This window comes from Durio zibethinus, chromosome 22, assembly GCF_047325235.1.
Source record: "Durio zibethinus cultivar Kanyao isolate XHJ-2024 chromosome 22, ASM4732523v1, whole genome shotgun sequence".
NCBI classification, from domain to species: Eukaryota; Viridiplantae; Streptophyta; class Magnoliopsida; order Malvales; family Malvaceae; genus Durio; species Durio zibethinus.
The window spans coordinates 5,788,090-5,815,761 of NC_143183.1; the positions used below are offsets into that span (position 1 = coordinate 5,788,090).

General features: G+C 28.1%; 2 protein-coding genes across 2 annotated transcripts in view; one reads left to right on the plus strand and one right to left on the minus strand.

Annotated features, from left to right (window-relative positions):
* The first annotated feature begins 791 nt into the window (after positions 1-791).
* On the plus strand, positions 792-2,673 carry LOC111307288 (putative pumilio homolog 19). The gene has a single exon (XM_022905304.2). It carries the CDS (start codon positions 917-919, stop codon positions 2,408-2,410), a length of 1,494 nt encoding a protein of 497 aa, XP_022761039.2. The 5' UTR covers positions 792-916; the 3' UTR covers positions 2,411-2,673.
* LOC111307863 (ENHANCER OF AG-4 protein 2-like) overlaps positions 2,051-27,672 on the minus strand; it is a 59,864-nt gene continuing 34,242 nt past the window's right edge. Inside the window, exon 14 of the mRNA XM_089751649.1 lies at positions 2,051-2,069. The gene's annotated coding sequence lies outside the window, so the exon portion shown is untranslated. The remainder of the gene's footprint in view (positions 2,070-27,672) is intronic.

Genomic DNA, 27,672 nt, shown 5'->3' on the forward strand with positions numbered 1-27,672 from the left:
ATCATTTCTAACATGAATATGTCACTTGTCCAAAGTACATATGATGATATGGAATGTTAAGTAAAATGTAGTTATCTTTAAATGATTGAGTGATCAAAACAATAACACTTTAATGAACCAAAAATGATTTTTTTAAAGTTAAATGACTAAACAAAAACTTTTGAGAAGTTAAAGTGATTAAATTGGAATTTAGCCTTTTTATTTGTTGCATTATTTTTCTTCCCAATGGATTCTTGTTGTGACTTCGTTCTACTATACTGGGTTTTTTTTTTTTTTTTTTTTTTTTTCCGTATTTTGGTTTTTTTTTTATTTTTAATACATAATTACTTCTCACCTAGGCTTTCAAGTAATTGGAATTCGGGATCAACTTTGGATAAAATTTTATAGCCCTAGCCCTAATAAGTATAAAAAAATTAATCAACCTTCAGTAACTAAAAACCTCTTATATAAATTATTAATGAACGTTGCAATCTCTTTAAGTAGATGATCTGTAAATTAAATGTAAGTCTTCTCTAAAATTTGTGATTTGCTATGTTCTTGAAATGAAAAAACCTCCTCTCACCTTAAAATTTCTTGTATAAAAAAATTTATTAATGCAAAAAAAAAATAGGTTAATGAATTTTGATAGGTTTTATTTTATTTTATTTTTTTTTTGTTAAAATTTTTATTTAGAACCCAGATTTCATTCTTGAGGCTGGGGAATGATTTCTTGGTAAACAAGTATTCAGCTCTCTTTCTATAATACCTCTAATCCTACCCAAACTTGAAATCCTACATGCAAACGAAAAATAATTTCGAGTATTATAAATAGGAAAATTTACATATTAGCTCCTTCATTGAGTTTCCTTCTCTCTGCTTCTTTGTTTCCTCTCTTGTTTTTCTTGTTTATCTTGTTTCTTGTTCTGTAAGTACTTCCATGGAAAACTGTGCTGATCCTGAAAGCCCCAACACAAGGGGTTCCATGGATTCTACTTCTCTTGAAACCCTTCAGTTTTCTTTTGGGAATCTTCATTCAAAGAATGGCAAGTTCGAGATTGATAATGGCTTGGCTACCATTCCTCAGGGCAACAGGGTTTCTTCATCTTTGCCTTTGAATGGTTCTTTGACAGGCGTCTTGCCTGGTTCTGGATTGAGCAACCATATGAACCTGAATGGTGTGGATTATAAAATCCATGGTTTTGCTGAAAACCTGGCTGCAAAAACATTGAATGCGGTGAATGGTTTTGGAGCACCATACTTGTATAATCTGGCGTCACAGAGACGGAAAGATTCCATGTTCAATAATGTCAACTTGTTCGATGGTATTTCTAATGGAAACTCTGGCCTTCCTTCTCATCCTGAAGCAATTTCCGCAGCAGGAAATCTTTTGGGCAATGGTTTCAACATTAGTACAGCGAATTCGAGTGCTGTCTGGAATCAAAAGAAGATCAATTGCATTGTGCCACCGCGAGGTAATTGGATTATTACTCTGGCCATGAGTGAATATGGCTCGAAACAGGATCTGTTGTTGAAGGATCCGAGAAATAAAAGCCTGATATTTGAAGGGGTTATTGAGTACATATTCCAGTTGATGACCAACCAATATGGACGCTATCTATTTAAGAAGCTGATTGAGTTAGAAGACGAAAGTCAGCTGCGGATGATTATGGAGAAATTAACATTCTCTTGGGGATTCATCTTTGATGCATCAATCGATAGATATGGCAGTTATTCAATTAAGAAGCTGATCAAAGTGCTTGAGAAGTCACCATTGGTTACTGAGGTTGTGAAAGCTTTGTGCAACAAATTCTGGGAACTGATGGTCAATCTGACAGGACAATACGTGATACTGGAGTGTCTAGACGTTGTTGATTCTCAGAAGAATGACTTGCTCTACATTGAAGCCATTGATAAATGTCTCAAACTAGCCACACATGAGAGAGGATGTGTATCCTTGAACAGTTTCATCTCCCGAATCAAAGGTCCTCGAAGAGATCAACTCCTCAACTTGATCTGTGATCATGTGGTGTACCTCGCACAAGATCCTGCGGGCAACTTTGTTGTGCAATGCGTCCTGGGACTCCAAAATCCTGCCATCATCGACAAAATCTGCTCAAAACTGAAAGGTTATTATGCAAAACTATCCATGCAGAAAGGTGGAAGTCATGTAGTGGAGAAGTGCTTGACATCATCAGGGATGGATCATGTGGTACACGAATTTCTTCAGAGCAATCAACTTTTTCAAGTTGCCAAAGATCGATATGGAAACTATGTTCTCCAAACTGCTTTAAGAGAGACAAAGAAAAGGGGTAGTCCAGTTTATGAAAGTCTAGTTGTGAAACTTCAGCAACATCTGAACTCTCTGCAACATGGATATGGAAGAAATATCCTCCCATTGATGACAGCCGCAGTCCAGTTCAACAAAGCGTGATCAATCCCCATCTTAACTTCTTCTTTTCATGCCAAGTAAATTGCATACAATATGTTATATGTTCAATGTTTCTTGGTGTTTCTGTTTTTTCTTTTTTTTTTTTGGTGGTTTTTAGCATGGTGAAGGCTAGGATTATAGTAAATTCTGTGTTAAAGCGGTTTAAGTTTTGAGTGTAGCATTAACTGTTAGCCATGTAGTCCCTGGTTTTGACTGGTTTTGTTGTCAAACGCAATGAAATTTCCATATAAAGGTTTAATGAATTAGGTTACCATATAATCTATTTTGTTTTGTGTATGATTTTCTTGATTAAATTCTCCAATTTTTTGTGAAAAAAAAAGCCAAATAGATGTATTAATCCAAAAATAAAAGGGGTCATATATGTTGGATGAGATGCCAAATGTGTACAGTAAACTACGAAAGATTTTTATTTTCCTACCAAACTAAGAAAGAGTTAGTCAGGAATCCTCGCTATCCTTTTCCTTTGACTTTTCTTGTTTTATTTTTTCCTTCGGTAGTTTTAAATAGATATGACAAAGTATGCATAAATCCATAATGAAGATATAAAAATTATCATGTTAAATTTATGCTAATATGTAAAATATAATATATATTTTTTATTTTTATCAAACACTTATTTTTTTTTTAAATTTCAAATTTCAAATTTTATTATTTTTATACATTTTTTCGTACCATATTATTATATAATATTTAAAATTGTCAAATGTAGTTTTAGGAATAGGAAAAACTAGAATGCTTCCTAAAACTAAATCTTTGGGAAGTTCAAGTCAATACTCTTTTGTCACTCATGTAATTTGGTTCTGGAAACTATCTTTTGGAATAAAGGCCTAGTAGTGTAGGACCAAAGCGAGTACAACTCTTTTGAGATTTAAGTTACATTCTGTTATTGGAAGGCAGCAAACTGAGCAATTAACCAAATTGTCCACTAATATATCCTGCAGCTGCACTATTGCAACTTGCAAGCTTTCCCTCTTCCCAATTCCATTTCAATTAGAAAATGGAATCAATTTCGAAACCTAATCGACTCAGCAATTGACCAAAGTTTAAATATTGACAATCTCGAATACTAAAAAAAATTCTAGATAGGCCAAACAACAAACATATATTTAGATGCATTATACAATGAAACAAATATATCTGATTCTGATAACTAGGAAGCCATGCCATTGATTAACTGCTGTTGTTTGGCTGGATAAAAGTTGTGTGAAAAAACCGCACGCTGATAGGGGTTTTGGTCCATGACTCCATGGATCTTCCCCGTGAGCAGGTCTAATAATCTATTCACAGAAAACTATTTATATTATCTATGAAACCGTATAACATTTTACTTCTATTATTGTCAAAGAAACCCAGGATTTTATAATAGCTGCCTTACGCCAGTGAAGCAACCATCCTTTTCATCAATATTCAGAGATCCATCAATCATCATTCTCATTTATATAAGTAATCCTTCCAATATCAATTGGAAAACCACATATGACTATTCCTAGACCTGATAATCTTATAAATGACATGTTTGCACAACTCAAATACATGAATTGTCAAGTCTAATCATTCCCCACTGAACCAGCAGTATAAACAGAGGACACAGATTGATGCACAGCATACATAAGCAAAAATCAAGGAGGTTCCACCGGAAACAATTTATCAAAAATCAGTTCCATAGATTATTAGGTACAAAAGCCTATGATTCCAGAAAGCAGCTAAAGAGAAAGACGAAGAAAATGAAACGAAAACAGAAGTCATAAACTAATAGCATTGTATAATGTCTACTATTTATACCAGCTACCTCAAAAAATAAAACTCATGGTAGCATGCAAGGGTTTATATGTAATATACAAAATATAGCATGATTCCTTAAAAAATTTTGAAGTATTCTCTAACTACCTACACTTTGACAGAAACATTCTTGTGAGAACCATTCCTATCATTAAAAAAATTACAAGCATTGCCTTGGCTCAAGAATCCATGTCAAATATTTCCCTCAACATTTGGCAGTAGTTTGCTCTGCTTTGGACCGGTCAACATCGGTTGACATCCAAGTTGCAACACCAGAAATCGAGATATTTCAAGTTAAAATGATATGCCAAAACCTGTAGCTACTGTAGGTAACCCAATCCGTTCTCAACGGGTTTTGATCCGATTAAATTTTATAAGGTCGATGATTTTTTTCGAAAATTAAGTTTCCAGTCGGATTGGATTGAATAATGCTAAGGAAATATCGGGTTCGAGTTGGGTTTGAGTTTTTGACAAACCCAATTTGACCCGACCTAATATTATATAAAAATAATTTTTAAATTAATTTTTTATTTATATATATTTATATAATTATATATTTAAATATTTATATTTAAAAAATAATATTTTATATTTTAAAAAATAATATTTTATTAATTTCGAATCGAATCGAATCAAATACGATTTATATAAATATCGGGTTCGGGTATTAAAAAAAATAAAAAAATTCGAGTCGGGTCAAGTTCGAATTTGACTGGTGTAAAATCGGGTCAAGTTCGGGGTGAGCAAAAACTCGCCACAACCCGACCTGTTGCCATCCCTACCTGTAGCATACATGTAATGACCATATTATTCTCAACTGAACTCGCTACGATAGCATAGATTATGTTGGTATAATTAATACAGTCTACTTTTCAACTACGGTCTAATTGAAAATAATAATTATTACAAAGTCCTATTACCCCAAGCTAAAGAGATCATTCACATTGATACCAAATAAAAAAAAAAAAACAGGCCCTAACAAAACAAAAAGGAAGAACGTAATCATTCATCATTGATGATCAAGCACATATAACAAAGGCTAAAAGGTGTAGAATACACATAGCCACAGGTAAATTGTTAAATTCATGGTAGCAATCTCACTCATCTGTCGTTTTTTATTCTACCCCAACCTCCTAAGCTTTGCCATCTATCACCTTAATTTTTAGAAGGTTTTAGAAAATCACCTCGCCATTCTAAGCAAATAAAATAATTGAGTTCCCAATTTAGCTAGTCACTACATTAAAAAAACCAGGTTAAAAGACTTCACTTAACATGGCTAAGCAATACTTCACTAAAAAAAGCCACATCATTAGAAGGTGTCCTACATGGATTTTATCACTTCTAAATCCAGGGAGGGAGGGACAGATGATTCAATGGGCGACATTACAATTCAATAGTCTATTTACGATAAGCACTACAAGAAAATAAAAGATTAGTGACAGTTTTGTAGCGGTATTTTACTTACAAACGCTGCTAGCTTCTATGTTTTTATAAAACTTAAGGCGTTTATTATTAAAACGCCACTAAATATTCAAATAGCGGTGTTTTTACTTATAAACGCCACCCAAGACTTGATATTAGTGGCATTTCTCGACTAAAATGCATTGAATAATCATGCCTTAAAAATTTAAATGAATAATAAAAGTGTTTTTAGCAGAAAATACCTTGAATAATCCCGTTAAAAAAAATTGATAAAAAATTATTGAAGGTATTTTTGGTAGACAACGCCTTCAATAATCCCCTTATAAAAAAATGTATGCGATTATTGAAGACATTTTCTATAAGAAACGCCTTTAATAATTTCACCAAAAAATTTTGTAGGCTTATTGAAGGTGTTTTTGATCAAAAATACTTTCAATAAATATCATATCAAAATTTTAGGATCGTACAGATATTAATCATAAGGTAGTAGGTTCGATCCCTTCCTTTAGTAAAAGGATATTGGAAAAGATGATTGATACATATAGAGATTGGCATGAGAAGTTACATTTTTCCTTACTTGCTTATAGAACATCAGTTTGAACTTTCATAGAGGTTACCTCATTTTCACTAGTGTATGGAATGAATGCAGTGTTGCCAATCAAGACAAAAATTCTTTCTCTGAGAGTTTTGATGAAAGTAAAATTAAATGAGGTAGATTGGATTTAGGTTGCTTTAAACAACTAAACCTTATTAAAGAATAGCGGCTTTTGGCACATTGTCATAGGCAGATGTATCAAAAGAGGAGATGCAACCCCCAATGCTTTTCATGAAGGTGAACTATTTTTGAAGAGGATCCTTCTAAGTCAATATGACAATAAGGGAAAATGGTACCTAATTAGGAAGGTCCATACATGGTAAAGAAAGAATTCTCCGACGTAACCCTGATCTTTGTAAAAATAGATGGTGATAAATTACCAAATCTTGTAAACTTTAATGCTGTAAAGAAATATTTTGCTTGAAGTGACAACAAAAAAGAAAAAAAATGAACAAGAAAAAGAGAAAAAATAAAAATGAAGATTATAACCAAAAACCCAAAAATGGCTAGTCTGAATTAAAAGGGAGTCGTTTAAGCTAAAAACATGAAAAATAAGCTTAAATAAAGGTATAGCTAGGAGAAAGTCTTTCAAGTGGGAAATGAACAAAATAGCACAAAGGCCAGCGAATCAATGTCAGAGCTCAGGGAAATAACTTTTAAGGTAGATTTCCATCAAGTGAAAGTTATGGGGCAAAAGTTTAGTTCCATGAGATCAAATGTATCAAGATCACAAATGTAATCAGTTCTTTGGAAAAGATAGACCAATTTGATTAAAGGCATTCAAATGTTCGTTATTTAAGGAATTGATATTTGATTTCTTTGATTTTTTTGAATTACCTTTTCTTTGTGTTTTAAAAACTTATCTTTTTCTAAATAGAAATAAATACCCCATTATTAATCGAACCTCATATTCAACTTTTACCATTGAATCATTACATTTGTCATTTGAAATCATGATAATGACCCATATTGTCATAATAGATTGATGTATTGCTCTAAAATAAAAGAAAATTTGTTTTTAAAAAATTATTTTTCAAAAAAGAAGGTATAAAGATGAAAGAAAATAATAATAGAAATAAAAAAAAAGGAAGTTAATGGATTGTTAGAAAGAGATTTAAAAAATTAAAAAAAAGGTTTTTGGATAGATAAAAGTCATAATAAAGTTTCTCAATTGTCCAAAATTTCAAAAGAAAAAAGAAAGAAAGAAAAGCAAATGGATATAAAAGAAGAATTCAAAAAGATGGGAATATTGGAAGTGGCTTTTAAAGTTTGAATAATTCGAAAAAATCCAAAAATTTGTATTAACATGATTTAAAAGCGAATGGTATAAATCATTGTTTGCATTATTACTATTCAATTCATTACAATCATTGCATGCATTGCATACATTTTTACGATAAATCATATTGAAGGTCTTTTTATGATGAGATGTCAAATGGACCTAGGATGTTTTCTTCAAAGTAAGAATGATGTTTGAATTAAGAAAATTCACCTTGACAGTTACTCCAGGCATAGTCCTCAAAATCATGACTATTAATTTATAAAGCACCTGGTCATTTAATCTTCGATTTATAGTTTAGTCCTAGTTATTTTAATTTTTTGACTTGCAGTTCTGTTTTGATCATTTTAATTTTCTAACTTGTGGTTCAATCATGATCATTTTAATTTTTTTAACTTAAAATTCAATCCCGATCATTTTCTTTTTCCCCTTATAGTTCAGTTTTGGCCATTTTATTTTTTGGTTTGCAGTTCAATATCAGTCATATTAATTTTTTGACTTACGATTTAATCCTGGTTGCTTTGTTTTTCAACTTGGAATTTAGTTTCAATCATTTTTATTTTTTGACTTACAATTCAATCTAGGTTGTTTTTATTTTTGGACTTACAGGTTGGTATTGATCATTTTAATTTTTTGGCTTACGATTTTATCCCGATCATTTTATTTTTGGACTTACAATACAGTTCCAGTCACTTTATTTTTTTACTTGCAATTCAATCATTTCATTTTTGAAATTACAGTTCAATCCCCATCATTTTAATTTTGTGATATAGCCCCGATAATTTTATTTTTTTATTTGCAGTTCAATTACAATCATTTCAGTTTTTGACTTATGATTCAATCCTGATCATTTTGCAATTCAATCTCAATCATTTTAATTTTCTAACTTATAGTTTAGTCTTTGTTATTTTATTTTTTGACTTGTGATTCAGTCCTGATTACCTCATTTTTTTACTTACAGTGCAATTTCGATCACCTTATTTTTGACTTGCAGTTTATTTTTGGTCATTTTATTTTTCAACTTGAGATTCAGTCCTGGTTATTTTAATTTTTTGACTTCGGTTTAAACTCAATCATTTTATTTCTTGACTTGTGATTCAGTTCCAATCACTTCATTTTTCAACTTACAGTTTAGTCTAAGTTATTTATTTTTGGCTTATGGTTCAACCTCAGTAATTTATTTTCCAACATGTGGTTTAATCCATATGCCTCTAACAAAAGAAGAAAAAAAGAAAAAAAAAATCTTTCAATCCTTAATCTCGACCAAAATTATTGTCTTTATCTTTGAATTATTTTTTACTCTAAAAAATATGTAAAAAGGGTAGTTGTAGACACCTAATTTTATCTGAGCATGTTCTAGTCAATTGTGATACTTTAAAATTGGAACCTAATTCATATCTATTATTCTTTTAGGATTTACGAATATTTAAAATTGAATTTTGAGCTAAAATAACCAAAATGTCCTGTGATTAAACTTAGTAAAACTTGGATCAACCTTTAGAATTCATGATTGAATAAGATTTTTAAGGCTTAGGGTTAATAAAATTACTATTTAGACTCCCCAAAATCTTATTGTACGTCAAGAGAGTGAAATTAAAAAAAAAAACCCTTTAAGGGCATTTTTCGTCATTTGTCTTTTCTGGAGTTTATTTTTCGTGAAAAATTCCATACTACATTTAAATATTATTCTATGAATTTTGATACATTAAAAAGATTGATTACACCTCAAAATGGTGAAATTACTAAAATGCTCAATGGGGCATTTTCATAATCTAGCCTTTTGGGTTTGTTTTTTTGTTAAACATTCATGATCATATTTAAATATTATTTCATAAATTTTGATGCATAAAAATCTTAATTGCATCTCAAAAGCAGTGAAATTACCAAAATATCTTTTAGAGATATTTTTGTAATTTGGTCTTTTCGAGATTTTTTTTAACGAAAAACTCTAGATAATAATTAAATATTATTTTATTAATTTTGGAAAATCATGAAAATAAATATTGGATTATAAGATTCTAGAGCTAATAGGGGTAAAATTATCATTTCACATGTCATTGCCACACATAAAGGCAAAAGAATGTGTAAGAAATTATTTGAACCCTTAGATCTTAAAGTACCATAATCCAATGGTCCATATTTTGAGCTTGACCACCAAGTTTTATTAAAAAAAAAAAAAGACAAATGATCTTGCACCCTTTGATGGTATCCAATCCAATGGCCACTAGGGAAGGATTCATTTTGGCTTTAAATCAGAATTAAGGTAGTAGTTGGAAAAGGCAACAAAGGAGAGGTGGCAATTACCCAAAAAAAAGAGTGAAAAGCACCAAAAATTGTAAAAGCTTAGAAAGGTAGTTTTCTTTCTCTCATTCATGCTTACATGCTTTCTTCATTCTCATAACATATAGTCCTTTTTTATTTTGATTTTTTTAGAGGTGAAACAACATTTTCCATGGTTGATCTTCCCCCACAAACTCTTTTGTTTTATCATCTCATCACACCAATTTAATGGAAATGATGTAGATGGGAAATGGATAAAACTATGAATACCATGAAACCCATGGTGTATGGGCATTATGCTAAGGCCAAGAATTTGTTTTGTCTCATTTATGATTATGATTGTTCCCTTTGTGTGTTTTGTTGAGTTTTTGGTGGTGAAATTTTATTGTTATGTGTTTTCTTGTTTTACAAGTTGTTTAGTGCATGTTTGGTAAAATAAAAATAGTTTCATTTAATTTTCTATTAAAAAAAAAAGGCTTACTAAGTGCTTGACAAATGTTTTTTGGTAATAAAAGGTGGTTTGCTAATTTGTTTTTCTAAGTTCTTGATGTTTTGATGAATGGTTGGTTTCTTTGGTGGGAAAAGTATACAAGATTCGTGAAGATAGCTTTGTGAAAGCTTTTGGCCTAAGTGGCTCCACGCTTGGTCGAGAACTTTCCATCCCCTCATTTGGTCTAATGCTTTGTTTTCAAACTAGATTTTAGTGATTAGTTACGTTTATTAGGTGTTTGAATGAAATTTTCAAAGCTAGAAAGTTATTATTTTTTATGTTATTTAGGTGTTTATTGAAATAAAAGTGCAAAATTTTATGACTTTCTCAAGTGTTTGTGAAATTTTCTTAGTTATTTAACTACATGGTAGTTGAATTTCATGCATCATTTGCATTTTAGCATGATATCATGTTTAGAGTTTAGTTGTTATGCACATTGCAATGCATAATTTACATAAACATTAAAACTCTAAACAAGTTTAAAACCACAATTTTCTTTTGGTTTGTTTTGAAAGTTTGCCTAGATATTAAGGATTTTTAGAAAGGTTCACAAAAATTATAGTAAACCCTAATGCCAAAATTAAACCCTAAACCTTACAGTCAAACCCCACAACCAAAAATTAACCATTAAACCCTAAAGTCAAAACCTAAACTCTAACTTTAGCTGAAAACCTAAACAAACCTTAAAAGATAACCTTAACCCTAAACCGTAAAACTTAACCTAAAACCTTATCTTAACCTTAAATCGTAAAAATTAACCCCAAAACCAAACCTTAAAGTCAAACCATAAAATCAAACTCGAAACCTAAAGTTAAATGCTTAAACCCCAAAGTCTAACACTAAACCCCAATGTCAAACCCTTAAACCTAAGGTTAAACCCTAAACCTAACCCTAACCTAAACCCTAAATCTCATCAAGATTCTAACCCTAAACGAAGCCCTAAACCTAAACCTAAATCAAACCCTAAACATTGCCTTAAACCTTAAACCATACCTTAAATCTAGCCTCTAACCTTAAATCTGACCAAGCTCTAAATCCAAGTCCAAACCTTGAAACCAATCAAATCCCAAAAACTTTGAACTCATTTCAACATCTAAAGCCTTCCTAAAATCTAAAGGATTTATATGAAAATCGTATAAGAAATAATATGTTCCTAAAGGCCGTCTAGATTATGAGGTACTTAGGAAATTTTCTTTCATTAAGTTTTTCATGTGATTCTTAATCAAATAATAATAATAATAGGTCAAACAAAATAAAAGAAATAAAAATAGGATCTTAAATACAAATAGTTGTACTTAAACACTCCTTAAATGTTGGAAAGTCCAGGGAATTTTTTTATATTTAAGAACTCAATTTAAAATTTTATCTCATTATTATGCATGATATTCATTTGCATATTTTCAAGAATTTTGTCTGCATTATCTCCCATGCATATGTCCTTTAATTATTATTATTTATTTTGTTAATTATAGTATTATCATTTTTTTGTATAAAATATTTTTAATAGAAAAGGTTCTTAAAAAATTACGAATTTTGAAATAAAAAAAAATAACATTACAAAAAAAATAATTCTTGGTACTCTACCTATAGGTTGGAGAGTCATCGATAATTATCATCTGCAAATAATATTATTTTCATTTTAAAAGAATGTCATGATGGATCTTAGGCGAAAAGAGTTATTTATAAATTTTATCTAGTTGTTGGAGAATTTTAAGGTAATTTTTTAACCTAAAGATTTTCACAATATTCCTAAATAAGATTTAAAAAAAAATAAAATTGATTCTTTCCAAAAAAAAAGTGAAGGAAATTATTATTAAACATCAAATTGAAACTATTTTTATCTAATACCAAAAGATAACACATAATTAATTGGTACATTGGCATTGTAGGGATATTAATCTTTTCCCATATATAACTATACTCCCGAAATCAACTCTATTTTCAAAGACCAAAATATCTTTTTGATAACTCTTAAATTCAATTTTGGATTTATTAAAAATATAAACTGTTTAAGTGATCAATCACACCTAATAAAAAATATATGTGACGAATTCATGTTTTTTAATTTATAAAATTTTGCATCCTGCGGTCGGACTCACGAACCCATACATTACAATAGCTAGAGATCAATTTTTTAAGTTAGCCATGGTCTATGGTACACACTTCTTCCACTATGATATATATATATATATATATATATACACACAATAAATATAAAAATTATATATTTTTTTAACTTTTGAATTAAAATGATTAAGTGTAAGTGTAATAAATTTAATTTCCATTAAAAGATAAAAATGTGTAACTTTTACACCAATATAAATAAATACCTAGTCATATATATATATATATAGATACACATATATTGATAGTGGTTAATTAGAGTTGATAAGGGTTGGTTCGGGTTGAGTGAGACTTGGTTGGCTCTTGAAAAAGTGTATTCAAAATCCAGTTAGGTACATACTTTAAATTCAAGAAATTCAAAATTTTTTTAAAATATTAAATTTTAAAATATTAAAAATTTAAATATATTTTATAATTAAAATTAAAAAAATTATTAATTTAATAATATCCGGAATAAGGTTCAAAGTTAAAAAACTATGTTCAATTCCCAATCGTTGAACATGTGTAAGCATGATAAAGATATAATATAATAAGTGATGATTTAATTGTAATTAGTCATCCCACACTTCAATAGTCAATTATTGGAAGAGCATATAATAAAATCCGAATTCTCACATTCCACAATATTTTGTTAAAAAAAAAGTACAATTTGTTGTGGTTCCAATCAAAGGACAAGTTTTATCTGGTTTTACCCTACCAATATTCCCTTCTTGTTTTGAAAAACTTTTACTAATATTCCCAGATGACTTGGTCAAAGAATTTGATGCCGCACTTAATTGAACATAATGCGAATAAGTAAATAAAATATTTTACTAACAGAATTTAGAATTTGACTTAATTAATTAATATAATTATTTTAAAAAAATGATATTTATTAAATATAAAATTTAAACCTCAATACTTATAATTTTTTTTTTAATTCTTAAATTGATGCTTATTTGGTGAAAAAGAGAAATATTTTACAAATAAAAAAGAACTAACGAAAAGTAAAAAAACAATTATGATATATATTTTATAAAATAAAATCGTAAAGTATAATAACTTGAAGTAGATAATATTTTATAAGTTAAAGTGATCTGTGACTTTTATTATCAGATCTAACTCTTAGATATTAATGATGTGTTACCAAAAATGTGAACTCTCATTGAAATGAAGGAGGATATCATGATCTTAAAAGCATGAATTTCACATCAATTGTATTTTAAAACTGATTTTAAAATATAAGTATTTATATTACTTTCAACTTTTAAAATGCCTCTTATAAGATAAAATCATAAAATTCAATGAACCCAAGCATACTATTAGATTACAAATTGATGTGAACTGTGACACACTAGCAGTGCAAATCAAGTGTGATGTCAAGGCATGACATAGCTGTCTCTTATATTCACTTCACTATATATCCATGCATGGCCGGAAAAAGTGGAACATTTTGACAAACATTGTTTCATTTATTCTTTCCTCTCCCAATTGGATATAATAATTAATCTTGGTGATCTAGTCTTTATTTCCAAATAGAATATAGCATATATAAAATTCCAGTGCGCTCAAATGTGCTTCCACCAAGATTTTCTATATAAGGCCCTTCGGATCGATGGTTTTAATCAGCATATATAGAAAGAGCATACCAGCAATAAATTTACTGAAAATGATGAGCAGCGGAAGCCGAAAAGCAGTAGTTAAAATGGTGAAGGCTATGATCTTAGTGTTGATGATTTTGAGTCCAAATCCAACTAACGTAACATTGGCAACAAGAGAATATTTGCAGGATGTGGTGGTGCCTAGCAGAGGTCTTGTTCCTCCTATCCATCCTTCACCCTGCACCTACATTCCAGGGAAAAATGCCGGACCGCCTTGTCACCATAATATTGTAATTGGTATGTTATATATACATATACTACCAGTCTCAAATTGCTCAATTTTTATTTTTTTTTTAATTTTAACGACTGAAAGATCATGGTGGATTTATGATTTTTTTTTTTTAAGGCATATGAAAAAGAGAATTTGTCAGTGTTGGAGATGAAATTTTAATTTTGTTGGAATTCAGTTTTAATGAAGATGAATGAATCATTTGGCCTATATAAACATTAATATTCTCCCAAATAGATAATTATTTCAAACTTTTTCTTTTAATTTTTGATGAATTTAGAATACAAAAGCTTTTATATATATTTAGTTACTCTAGTACCTTCTTTTTTTTACATTAATTAATAGTGCAAATGTAAAATGAACAGGTCTAAAATGTTTTATACCAAGAAAAGAAAAAAATATATAGATACATACATAGTAGTTTAATTTTGTCCCATGATTTTGCCTCCTTATGAAACATAGTCTGCCAATATATAGAAAAGTAGACTTAAATACACTGCTACAGTGTATAGGCATTTATCCTCAATAATAATAATAATAATAATAATAATAAACTTGTAAAGTAAAATTTTATTTGGACTTTTCACTTAAGCAGTTTAAGAGTATAAATACTGAAATGAATTGAAAACAGCATAAATAATAATTATTATTTTTTTTTTGGTAAATCAGAAGTTCCTTTAAAAATTTGCATTGAGAATTTGCATTTTGTGGATGCAGGCAACAACGAAGGGAAGAATCCATAATATTTACTGGCGGGATATTTCTATATATAAAATAAAGCCAGTTTTAGGTTATTTTTGTCTAATGTCACTGTCTGTAATAATATTAATTATCAGTGGTATATATGCTCATGTCGAACTGCAAATAATATTGTAACACATGTGAAGCTTATATATATGGAATATGGTTATAATTTTATATATAATTATTTTAATATTTTCACTTGTTACAAATCTACAGCTTTATGCTTTACTCTTTAAGACTGGTCGTTGATTCACGTAATAAATAAATTTCTGTTATAACTATTGTAATTTATTCGAAATTCATTAATGATATTAGTTAATTATCTAAAATACTTATCCAATAAACATTCAATTAAAAAAATTTAAAATTTAATTCAATTGATATATACAATCATTTTTAACAGGTGATATTCAAAAAATTTAAATACAAATTTTAACAACTACAATTCTTTCCTTTATCTCAAGTTACATCTTTTTTTGCACCAAAATAAAAAATACTAGATTAAAAATTCAAATGCAACCTAATTACATTTGAAAATATAATTTAACAAGATACAATATAATATGACAAATGTATGTAAAAATAAAGTAAACTCATCACTTTTTACAAAATAAACTTGTTATAATGGTTTTGAAGGTCGCTAGATGAATATGAAAATAAAAGAGTTGTCACCAACTTTTTTTGGCAATATGTGATTGATCACCTATTAAAACTTACATTTTTAACAAAAATTTAAAATTAATTAAAATTTTATCAAAAAAATAAATTTTTTATTTATGAAACAGTTTGGATTCAAGAGTCAGTTATATGTTGGGAAGAATTAGCACATCCACAATATCCGTTAAAAATGGTACCAATTAATTATGTATTATCATTTAATTTTGACAAAAAAGGTCTTAATTTTGGTATTTTAAATTTAATTTCCTTAATTTTCTTTTAAAACACATGTTTTTATTTTTTTTAGTATGCTTGAAAAATAAATAAGAACCTTACATATTCAAAAGTCTCCAAAAATATTTCAATACTCTAACAATATTAAAAGGAACCATCTCACCTAAAGAATCCTTAAAAATCACTACTCGAAATTATAAAAAATCTTATTCTCGACAATTCATATTTATTTTCAATATTTATATGTAATAAACAAATTGTAAAATACGATATTTATGACTTAAAATTAAATAATATATTCTAAAAATTCATTTCTTATTCCATTTATAGGAAAAAAATGAAAAATCTTTATCTAAAATTATTTTATATGCTCCAATACATTGACAACATTTTAGATAAATTTTTTTTCATATAATTCCTAAAAGAATCTCTATTTAGATTTCTTTTGTATCTCATCCTCGAATATTTTTCATTTGTTTTTATAATAATTATTAGTATTTAAAAGTCATGTAATAATATAATTATCTTTAAATAAATTTTCTAAAAGATGCATAATCTTATATTATTAAAAAACTACTCAAATTAAAGAAAAATAACAATAAAATGGAAATTTTCGTATTGAAAAGAATTTTTAAGTATTTTAATATTTTGATAATTTGTAGAAGGCTTTTCTCACTAAGGAAATTACCGGGATTCACTACTTGAACTTCCCGAAATCTTATCATTAGAAATTTTCATTACTTTCAAAATTATGTAAAGCCAAGAACAAGTGTAACATGCATATGAAAAAATATATTATATATATATTTTAAAAAAACCTATTTCGTATCTTCCTTATTTTATATTTTCATTGCTCATTTTAATTTAATTTCATTTTAAGCACCTAATTATTTCACCATCATTATTAAAAAAAATTTAAAGTAACAAAATAAATAAAATCTTTTATTAAAAACTTTTCTAGATACCTTGATACTTTAGTGATATTTTAGAAAAATTTTCTCTCTTAGAGATTTCATAAGAATCTCTATTTAGACTTCCTTAAAATCTCATTCTCGAAAATTTCGTTTATTATTTTCTCGTTTGATTTTATTCTAATTCTAATTTTTTAATTATTATTATTATTTTTAATGAATTAAATTTTTTGAATGATAAAAATAGTTAATCATAATATTCTTGTATTATTTTATTAATTTCATTACCAAAAGAGTTATTATGTATTATTTGATTTTTATTGAATATTTTTTTAAATACTCCATTGCTTTTATAGCATTTTTAGAAAAATATTCTCACATAAAAAATTCAAAAAATCAGTACTCATATTTCTTTAAATCTCATCTTTGGAGATTTTCATTATCATTATCGTTATTCTTTTTTTAAGGAAATAAAATGTGCCAAACAAAAATTAAAGTACGGAAGATTAAATTAAAAGAGAATGGGAATCCTACCAATAAGAAAATTAAACATGTATAAAATTAACTCATAATTAAACTAAGAAAAGGAATGTATATATATATATATATATATATATGCAAAAGTATGATTAAGATTAAATACATGGAAATAAATCTTATTGGGAGCAAACTTTAAGCTTTATATTTTATTTGTTTTTATATTTTATTTATTATTTTTTTAAAAAATTATTATAAAATTTCTCTTAGAAGAAACTTTTGAACCTATCCAATTTAAACTAAACAAAAGAGGGGCAAAGGGGGGCAAAGAAGAAATATACCATATAACCTTATAAACTTGGTCCCGACGTTATGGCTTTTGGTGTTTTCACTAAAGACAACAGGGAAAGTCTAGATTCACAACCAAATAGGGAAGCAAGTTAAAGTTTAGGCATATCCAGGGACCACTTCCATTCTTTTTTTTTTTTTTTTTTTAACAAAAAAAGCCATTTTTTTTACATTTATACAACATGTAAACTGAAAGGGAGAATAAAAGTTTTATTTTCTATTACTTTTTGAAAGGAGAAAAACAATCAAACCGGAACTAGAGAATTATTTTTAATGGAAAAGACAATGCTGGATGGACTCCCTAACAGCATCAAATCGTGGCTACCATTGGTTGGCAATGGTTTTTTTTGTTTTTGGCTCCAGGATATTGTCCGCGCATAACATGAGAAACATGGAACAAACTTAAGGCTTTAAGCAATCAAGTACACCAAGCAACAGTTCATGCACGAAGGCAATCACGAGAGCAGAAAAGGAAAAAACTTTGAACTTTCATGCATGGCCACTGTGTCGAGACAAAGTTGAATGTATAAATAATGGGATTTCAAAATTCCCCGAACAGAATACGTGCAAAGAAACAGATAAGCACATATGGAAACGCTAAAGCCGTAAACTAATACACATAGGCCACACACAGGAATAGGACATGGACATGTGCCAGTCGGGATGAGGCCTGGGTTTCTGCTAAAGAACAACGCACGGGAATGATGAGCACAACCAGGAAACTAGTTTTAAACTACCAACCGAAGAGCTATACAGGAAAAGAAATATCAAGCATAAAAAAGGAATGAAGCTCCACTCCTTTAGAGCAGGTTATGCGCTAGGGAGACAGCAATAACAGAAAAAGAATGGAATGAAGAATTAAACTTAAAATCCTTCCCTATTTTATGTTTCGGCTATAAGTTTTGAAAGTCTCCCTTTTTAGCAGACAAAGGATCTATTTTTTAGGGTTGTCATTAAAGTCCAAAGAGGAAGCATGAAGCCCTTGGTACATCCCACAATAGTACAATCTAAGGAAGCCATCTCATTTCTAAAGGCAACTATCTATTGAACACTCTTTTTTTTGTTTAACAGGGAACATTCAAGATTCAAGTTCACGTGAAAATGCAAGTAGAAATGAAGAAAAAAAAAACTACCTATTTTTTTTTTTCAACGAGCTTAAACTTCTTTTCTTTTCTTTGCTGGCTTGGCAAAGCACCTTCCTTCTCTTCACCTTGTTCTTCTTCTAGTTGCCTCTCAGTTCCTTTTTTTTTTTTTAGTTTCCTCCCTAAGCTCTCCTTTTTTTTTTTTTTTTTTGAAAAACCCCCCTCACAGATTTCAGCCCCCTTTTTTATGCGTGCCCCAGCCTTCCTCCTTAAGGCTTAAATATTTGTTTTTTTTTTTTTTCTCCTCCCACAACTTGTCTTCTTTCTCTGTAGGTTTTCGGTGCCTAGACCCTCTAGCTTGTTTCACGCTGAAGTTGTCTCCTTTTCTTTCTCATGCAAACCAAAACGGCATTCTTAAGCCTCTCCTTTTCGCTATTGCTTTTTGGTTTTACCTTAAAACCTTTTCCTTTTTGTCACAGTTTTTTTTTTTTTTTTTTGGTTTTTGATCACATGATTCCCTTCTTTCATTTTGTCCAAGTAAAATCTTCTACAAGAGCCTTAAAAACCGAGTGGACCAATCATGGGCGTCCTGTCTTTTGGGTTGATTTTAGGCTTTCCTATGCATGGTCCAAGCTTCCTTTTTCTTTTGTTTTGGGTCTTTATTAATTTAGGTTAATTTGAGCTCACTCTCTTTTTGTAATTGGGCTTAAAAATGAGTTGTATTACAAATCTTGCAAATGAGCTTTAAAGATGGACTATCCATTGAACTCTTTTTTTTTTGAGTTGCAAACAAGCTTTTAGTTGAGCCTTCCTTTCCTATTAATTCTGAGCCTCATTTAATAGATTGGGTCTTTAATCAAGTCAGAAAATGGATCATTAAATTATCAATTTTAATCTCTAATTTTACATTTCATGAAACGAATTCGATTTAATAATGTTAAATTATTTTGGATAAAATTATGTATTTACAAAATTTAATATTAATAATCATGAAAAATTAATAATAAATAGGTTTCATCCAGATATTTTGATCAAAACCTCTTAATATATAATTGAATTTGGACAGTGAGTATGCTAACTCTCGAACACGAATCCTACCCAAGACGATATTGAATATTAATAAATTTAGGGAAAGATTATGTAGCACTGTCCTTAATTTTACTATTCAAAACCTAATGTATCCAAAACCCTATTAATTGGGTTTAAACTTTAATATATGGGGTTGGGTCGGCTTTCATCAGTGGATCCGTCCTTTGTGAAAAGGTGTTCATAGATACTTTAAAATTGTAAAATAATAATATTTAAAGGAAAATTTTCTCATAAATATTTTAAAATTTTCTCTGAACATTATAAAAATTGAAAAATAAAAAATTTCAAGGAAAAACTTTTTTTAGAAACCTTTTTAATAAAATTAATAAATCAATTGATAGTTTAATATATATATATATATATATATATAAATTATAAGTGAACACCTTTAAAAAATTTCAAAATCTATCATTATTAACGGCTCAAATCAAACCCGACAACTGCCGCTACCTGCTCTAAAATGCTCATGAAACTTATGCTTGCAACATCATGATAATCCATCCTCATGTTATATGTTTAGCAACCGCTGAAGTTGTTGATGGATGCAAAGGCCACAGAGATGATACTGGTCTCGATGAAAGTGTCTCAGGTGGTACTAGAGAGATGATAGAGGATCGACATTTGCACCCACCTACACCTTCTTGAGATAATGGCCGAATCGTGTCGTGTCAAACGTCACCTACCGCAATTGATACATCTAGTCGGAGATGATGATGGATCAATAATTTTTGCACCCCCTGCACCTTCGGATGGATCGACAGTTATACCCCCTTCACCTTTCATGCGTTGTGTTGGAAGTTTCTGTTCTGCCATCACATCTCCTATTAATAAATTTAATAATTTAATAATTTATATCATATAAAATATTAATAATTTATATATTTATATTATATTTTATACGAAAATTTAATATTATAATTTATATCGATACAAAAAATATGAAATATATTCCTTAAGTTTTTTTAAATTTATATAAAAATTTTAATAAAATTTTAAATCATGTTATATTCATATTTTTTTTATATCATTTTTATATTATATTTTAAATTCTCGGATGTAATTATTATTAATTTTAAACATATGCATTGGGTTTTTTTTTTTTTGGCCGGGGGGGGTGTTAGCAGTGCTTCGGTTTCCTCCAATGTGTTGCTTTACTTGATGCTGTGTTTTATTACTTATCTTGCATTTCCTTTTGTTGTTTAATTCCTCCATAGACATTTAGGAGTAGGTCCAATCAACTAAGAACAACTTATAAAAAATAGCCTATAAAATACAAATTTATAGCTTTTTTTATGGTTCAGTCAAAATAGAGCAAAATACAATAAACTAAAAACACCTTAAAGCTAAAACAGCAAATACCAACATAAAAATTAAAAGTTTATTTGAATATATGATGAGAGAATTCCTACTATGCCGTGCATATCATTCATACCATTCATTAAATAGTGTCCAAGATAATCCAATAGATAGAGTTTAAAAGTTTTCAATTTGGAGGTATTATTGGCCAAAAAAATTTTGGAGGTATTGAGTTTTAACTTAAAAGAGTGATGTTTAAGAAATATGAGAGGATTATCAATCATGATGTGAACCACTCTTTTATGTAACATAATTATAAATAAATGAAATTATATTAAAATTATCAATAATATTCAAATAAGTTTTTGAACTTTATTAAAAAAATAAAAGCAAATCATTGATCTTTATTGTATGAAATTAAGATCATAAACTTTTATTTCATTATAATTATACATGTTAAATCTTGAAAATGGATGAATAAAATTCAGTTGCCAAAATTTTTAAAATAGAATTCCCTTAAATATTTATCATCCTACTCATACCAAATAAATCTAATTAAACATTATTTTATAAAGTAAATCATCCCACTAAAAAGATTTTAACAAAAAATTGGATATTTTATAACTTGAAAATTTTAATTATAATAAAATAAAAGTTTATAATAAAAATTTATAAAAAAAAATAAAAACTCATTTTCTAAAAAAATAAAAGTTATAATCAAGATTTCAAATTGATGAAAATCTTAATTATTAGTTTAATTGAAAGGAATTTATATTTAATGGCGCAATTTAGAGTAAATTACTATTTTATCATTTAACTTTTTGAAATTTCTTGTTTTAGTCATCCAAATATGAAAAATAACGTTTTAATCATTTCTAGCATTAATATGTCACTTGTCCAAAGTACACATGATGATACGGAAAGTTAAGTGACATGTCGTTATCTTTTAAAGGGTGAGTGATCAAAACAATAACACATGTAATCATAGTGATCAAAATATGATTTTTTAAAGTTAAATGATTAAAAAAAAAAAAACTCCGAAAAAGTTAGTGATTAAATTGGAATTTAGACTTTAAATTGGAATTTAGCCTTTTTATTTGTTGCATAATTTTATCCCACTGGATTCTTGTTGTGACTTCGTTCTACTTTAATGGTTTTTTAAAAAATATTTTATTTGTTTTCTTTTTAATACATAATTACTTGTCACCTAGACTTTCAAGTAATTGAAATTTAGGAGCAATTTTGGATAAAATTTTATATTCATATCCCTATTAAGTATAAAAAAATTTAATTGAATCTTGATATGTATGTATGTATATATATATATATATATATTGTCATAATGATTTTTCGTCTGGGAGGCTTGATCGCTAAAGTTGATGAAAATTTATGAAATCGTTACCAAATTTTTTTGTAAAGTGCGATTGATAACCTAAAAATATCATCTTTTAATAAAATTTTGAAATTAATTAAAATTTACTAAAAGAAATTTAAGTCTGCGAAACAAGAGTAGAATCCAAGAGTATGATTACGAGTAAGGAAAATATTAGCACTTTCATATTATCCATTCAAATAATAGTACCAATTAAACATGTAAAATCTTTTAATCTTGATGACATAGTCTTTTTTATATTTAAATTTAATTTTTTAAAACTTATTTATCGAAAGCATTTTTTGTTATAAAATCAATATTATTATTATTTTCGTATTTTATTATTCTCCAACACTTTGACAAAATTTATAGAAAATCTTCAAAAAAAATTTCAAAAATATTGACTATTCACAAAATTTTTAACATTTTGTCATAAGATATTTTCTTTATTTATTTAAATTGACTTTAGGATTATCCCAATTTTTTGATGAAATCCAAAAATTTTATTAAATTGATTTTAGAATTATCCATACTTTTCGACTAAATTCTAAAAATTTTAAACAAATTTTAGGATTATCTCAACTTCCTAACAAGATCCTAAATAAAATCGTTTTTTTATTTATGATAATTAAGATATTAAATTAAATATTAAATTAATTTTTATTGTGATTGTCTTTCTTGTTTTCTGTCATTGTTATTATTTTTCCTTATCATTTAAATAAACCTTTATTTAGTAAAAAAATTTTTTTTTTGTTTTGAATTATCTCAACTCTTTGACGAAATCTAAAAATATTTTTTTAATAATTAAGAGATTTATTTAAAGAAATATTTTTATTTTTATCATTTTTTATTATCAATTAAATAAATATTTACTTTTAAAAAATAATTTTTAGATTATCTTGACGCACTGACAAAATCTAAAAATGTAAATATTTTACTTGCATTAATTGAAGAAAATTGAACTCTTTCAATTTTCTTTAAAAATTACATTTTTAGAATATTGATTCAAATAATCAAGTTTTTTTATTTTTATTATGTAACTAAATAATTTCTTGAATTATCCTAACATTTTAGTGAAATTCAAGAAATATTTTGCTTGTAAAAAAACTAAATTCAAAAAATTTATTTTTTAAAAATTTAAATTTTTTATAATTATACTTTTTAAGATTTTATTCATTTTTATTTTCATAAACCTACCCTTTATTTTATTTTTTTATTTTAACATTATTTATTTATTTCTCAAAAAAAATAAATGAATAAATAAATAATAATAATATCATATAATAAATAATAAAATGAAATATGATGAAAAAAATAAAATAAGAAAATAAAAAGAATAAGAAAAACTTTCCACTAGTTTGGGTCGTCAAGTGGTCCACACACTGATCCTGTACAGGTTGGGTGTAGGTCGACACTTCAAAACGGCACCATTTTGCTTCGCCTATACAAGGCCTTTTTTTTATTTTTTGTTTTTTTAATTTTTTCTTTCCCCTCCCTCTCTACCTGTAAACCCTCTATCTCTAAAAGTTTTTCCCCTTTATTAGTCGCCATTATTTTTAGTTTTCGATCAATGGCCGTCAATGCACCATTGGTAAGAAATTTCAACCAACACCGAAAAATTTTAAAAATTCCATATTTTGACCTATTTCCCAAATTCTGGTGGATTTTCTAGATTTTGGTCGTCAAGAAATTTAAAGGTCACCAAAAAATTTAAACATTTTCAGTTTCTAGCGATCCAAAAAAATTTCAAAAAAAACTTTTAAAAACTCCTAAAACAATCTTTTTTATCTTTTAAACATCTTTTCTAAAATAGTTTTTACCAAAAAAAATTAAAAATCCCAGATCAAAAAATTTTGTCTTGGAAATTTTTTTGTTTCTGCCAAAAAAAAGTTGGCTTTGTTGCCGATTCCTCCTCTAAGAAGACTGAGTTGTTTTTTTCTTTTTTTTTTCTTATGCTTACATGTTTTTTTTAAACCCAAAAACTACCCAAAAAAATGTCCTCCCTTTATTTTTTTTTTTGTAGTGTTCTTCATTTTCTTTTTTTTTTTTCTTTTTCAGGCAATTTCCCTAGGTTTTATGTAATCCTCTTTTGGCTTGATTTTGTATAACATTTTTTAGTCTTCAAATCTCAGATAATTTGGGATTCAGAAAGACTTTCATGCCTCATTAATTCATGCTACAAAATTAGGTTGAGGTAAAAGAGAAAAAGAATCACTCTAGCAGCTTAATTTCAGCTGCCGGAATTGAAACCAATTTTTTATTTTTTATTAATTTTTTTTTTGGACAAAATATGTATCAACAGCTGCCCCTCTTTACATATTGCTAATAATTAAAAATAAAGTAAAGACAAAAAGATGACTATTTTATCCGAATAATGTTATAAATACGAACACCTTTTTCTCTTTTTTTATTTTTTTTAATCTAGAAGGCTCCTCTAAGTAGAAGCTTAATAACTTTTGAAAATTTAAAAGCTCCTCTAAGCAAAGGCTCAACAAATCCTGAAAATTTAAACATGCTCATCTGACTAGAGGCTCTGAAACTTTAATTTTAAAAGGGTTATCTACCCAAAGGTAATAAAATTTTAAATTTTAAAAGCTCCTTTAACCATATGTAAAGAAACTTTAAATTTAAAAGGCTCATCTGTCCAGAGGCTATGAAACTTTAAATTTAAAACTCCTTTGACCAAAAGCTATGAAACTTTAAATTAAAAATGCTTCTCTGACTAGAGGCTATGAAACTTGAAATTCAAAAGGCTCATTTGACCAAAGGCTATGAAACTTTAAGATAAAGCTTCTCTGACCAGAGCCAATGAAACTTTAATTAAAAATTATGCCTAATTTTGATGGAATCCTCTAACCACAGGCTCTTAAAATTAAAAAGCTCTTATGACCAAAGGCTATGAAACTTTAAATAGCTCTTTTGACTAGAGGCAATAACACTTTAAAGAAAGCTCTTTTAAGCAAAAACTATGACACTTTTAAAGAAAGCTCCTATGACCAAAGGTAATGAAACTTTAAATATAAAAGTCTAAAAGACAATTGTATTTGAAAGATTCCTCTAAACAGTGGGTTCACATCTTTTCCTTTTATTGGTCTTGGATTGTCCTAGACCCATATATATATGTTGTGTCACATTTGTGCATGAATGACATTTTCATGCTTTTGCAATGTCATGCAATGAATGATGATTATGATGCAAATGCACTTATGATGCAAATGAATATACCATATTCTTTCTTTATTTTTTTTTTTGTCATTTCTTTTAATCATCAAAATTTTTTAATGTTTGTTTCATTTCTTCTTCTCTTAAATCCCATGCATTCTAATAGCTAATTAAGTTCAGATAAAAAGATTTTTGTCCATATTTTCCATATTAATGTTTAACACTTTTATATCTTATTGGTGTCTTTTCTCATCGACCTTTGTTTCTTACTATTTTGCTTATCATTTTAAATCTCCTTCAAAATAGTGTATGTCTTTCATGGTCATTGTTGTTCATTCAGCATCTTTTGAATATCATGAAAATTATAACACATTGCATATTTCTCTTTTTAATGAGAGAGACAAAAGAAGGATAAACAAATGTGTATTTTATTTAAGCAAAAGAGGGAAATGTTTCATGTATTATCCAAAAAGATATAACAAGAAAAACAAATAATCACATAACGAATATTCAGATCATCATGAACTAATTTATCATGGATTTTTTTTTTGAAAACCCTTTATTCATACCCCTTGACTTTCTGAAATCGCAACAAACCAAGCTAGCATAAAACTAATGAGATCTTCTGGCATATATTGAGAATTGCCCCACTCTATTCAATGCTTCTTTATAAAAGTTGCCTTTTTAGGTTTTCAACTCAAATATCTTTTTGGTTCACTTTGTTTTTTCACCTTTTTTTAAGCATAGTACTTTTGTACTGTATCAACATTGATTAGATTTGATAAATCATCACTATCCATTCTTTCCAAGATCAACACTCCACCATAAAAGGCTTCCTTCATCACATATGTGCCTTTTTAATTAAGAGTCTATTTTTTTTTTATGATCCGTTGGTTAAGAAGAATCTTCTTCAATACTAATTCTTCTTCTTGAAATTATTGAGGGCAAACTTTCTTGTTATGAGCTTGCATCATTCTTCTTTGATACAATTGACTATGATAAAGTGCAGCTAGTTTTTTTTCTTCAATGAGATTTAATTGTTCATACTCAACGTGAACCCACTCAGCTTTTTCTAACTGTACTTTCATGAGAACGTAGAAAAAAAATTTTTAACTTCAATGGACATCACTATTTCTATCCCATACACCAATGAAAATGATGTAGCTCTTGTAGATATGTGAATCAAAGTTTGATAAGCAAGTAATGCCAATGGTAGCTTTTTATGTCAATCTTTATACACATTTGTCATCTTTTCAACAATTCTCTTTATGTTTTTTTTGGCCACTTCAACTGCCTCATTCATCTTCGGATGATAAGGTGCTGATTTGTAATGTTTGATTTTGAGCTAAGTACAGACCTCACTCATCATTTTATTATTTAAATTAAGAGCATTATCTAAAATGATCCTTTCTGAAAGTCTATATTAGCATATGATCTATTTTTTTATAAACTTTCAAACCACTATTCTTGTCACATTAGTATATGAAGCCGTCTCTACTCACTTTGTAAAGTAGTCAATTACCTTTAAAATTAATTAATGTCCATTTAAAGTTTTTGGCATAATGGGCCCTATCACATCCATTCCTTTCATAAAAAAAGGTCAAGGTATTGATATAATATGCAAGGATGTTGGAGGAATTTGTATCTTGTTTACATAAATTTGACATTTGTGATATTATCTAGTATAGTCGATGCAATCTTTTTTCATTGTTAACCAATAGTATCATGTTCTCATGATTTGTTTAGTCATCATATGGCTATTTGCATGAGTTCTACAAACACCTTCGTGGATTTTTTTCTAGTAATTTTTTGGCTTCAGTAGCATTCACACATCTCAATAGTGTTTGATTTTGACTTCTCTTGTATAAAATTTCTTCATCCAAAAAGAAACTCATAGTTAATCTCCTTAAAGTTCTTTTATCATTCTCTTATATATACTTTGGGTATTGTTGATACTTGACATATTGTAATATGTTAGAATACAATGGTTTCCCATTAACTTCTTTCTTAATATTTGAATAGTGAGCCGGTTTC

Bases quoted from the DNA above. Each gene is read 5' to 3' on its own strand.
- LOC111307288 (XM_022905304.2), top strand. From the start codon at position 917: ATGGAAAACTGTGCTGATCCTGAAAGCCCCAACACAAGGGGTTCCATG.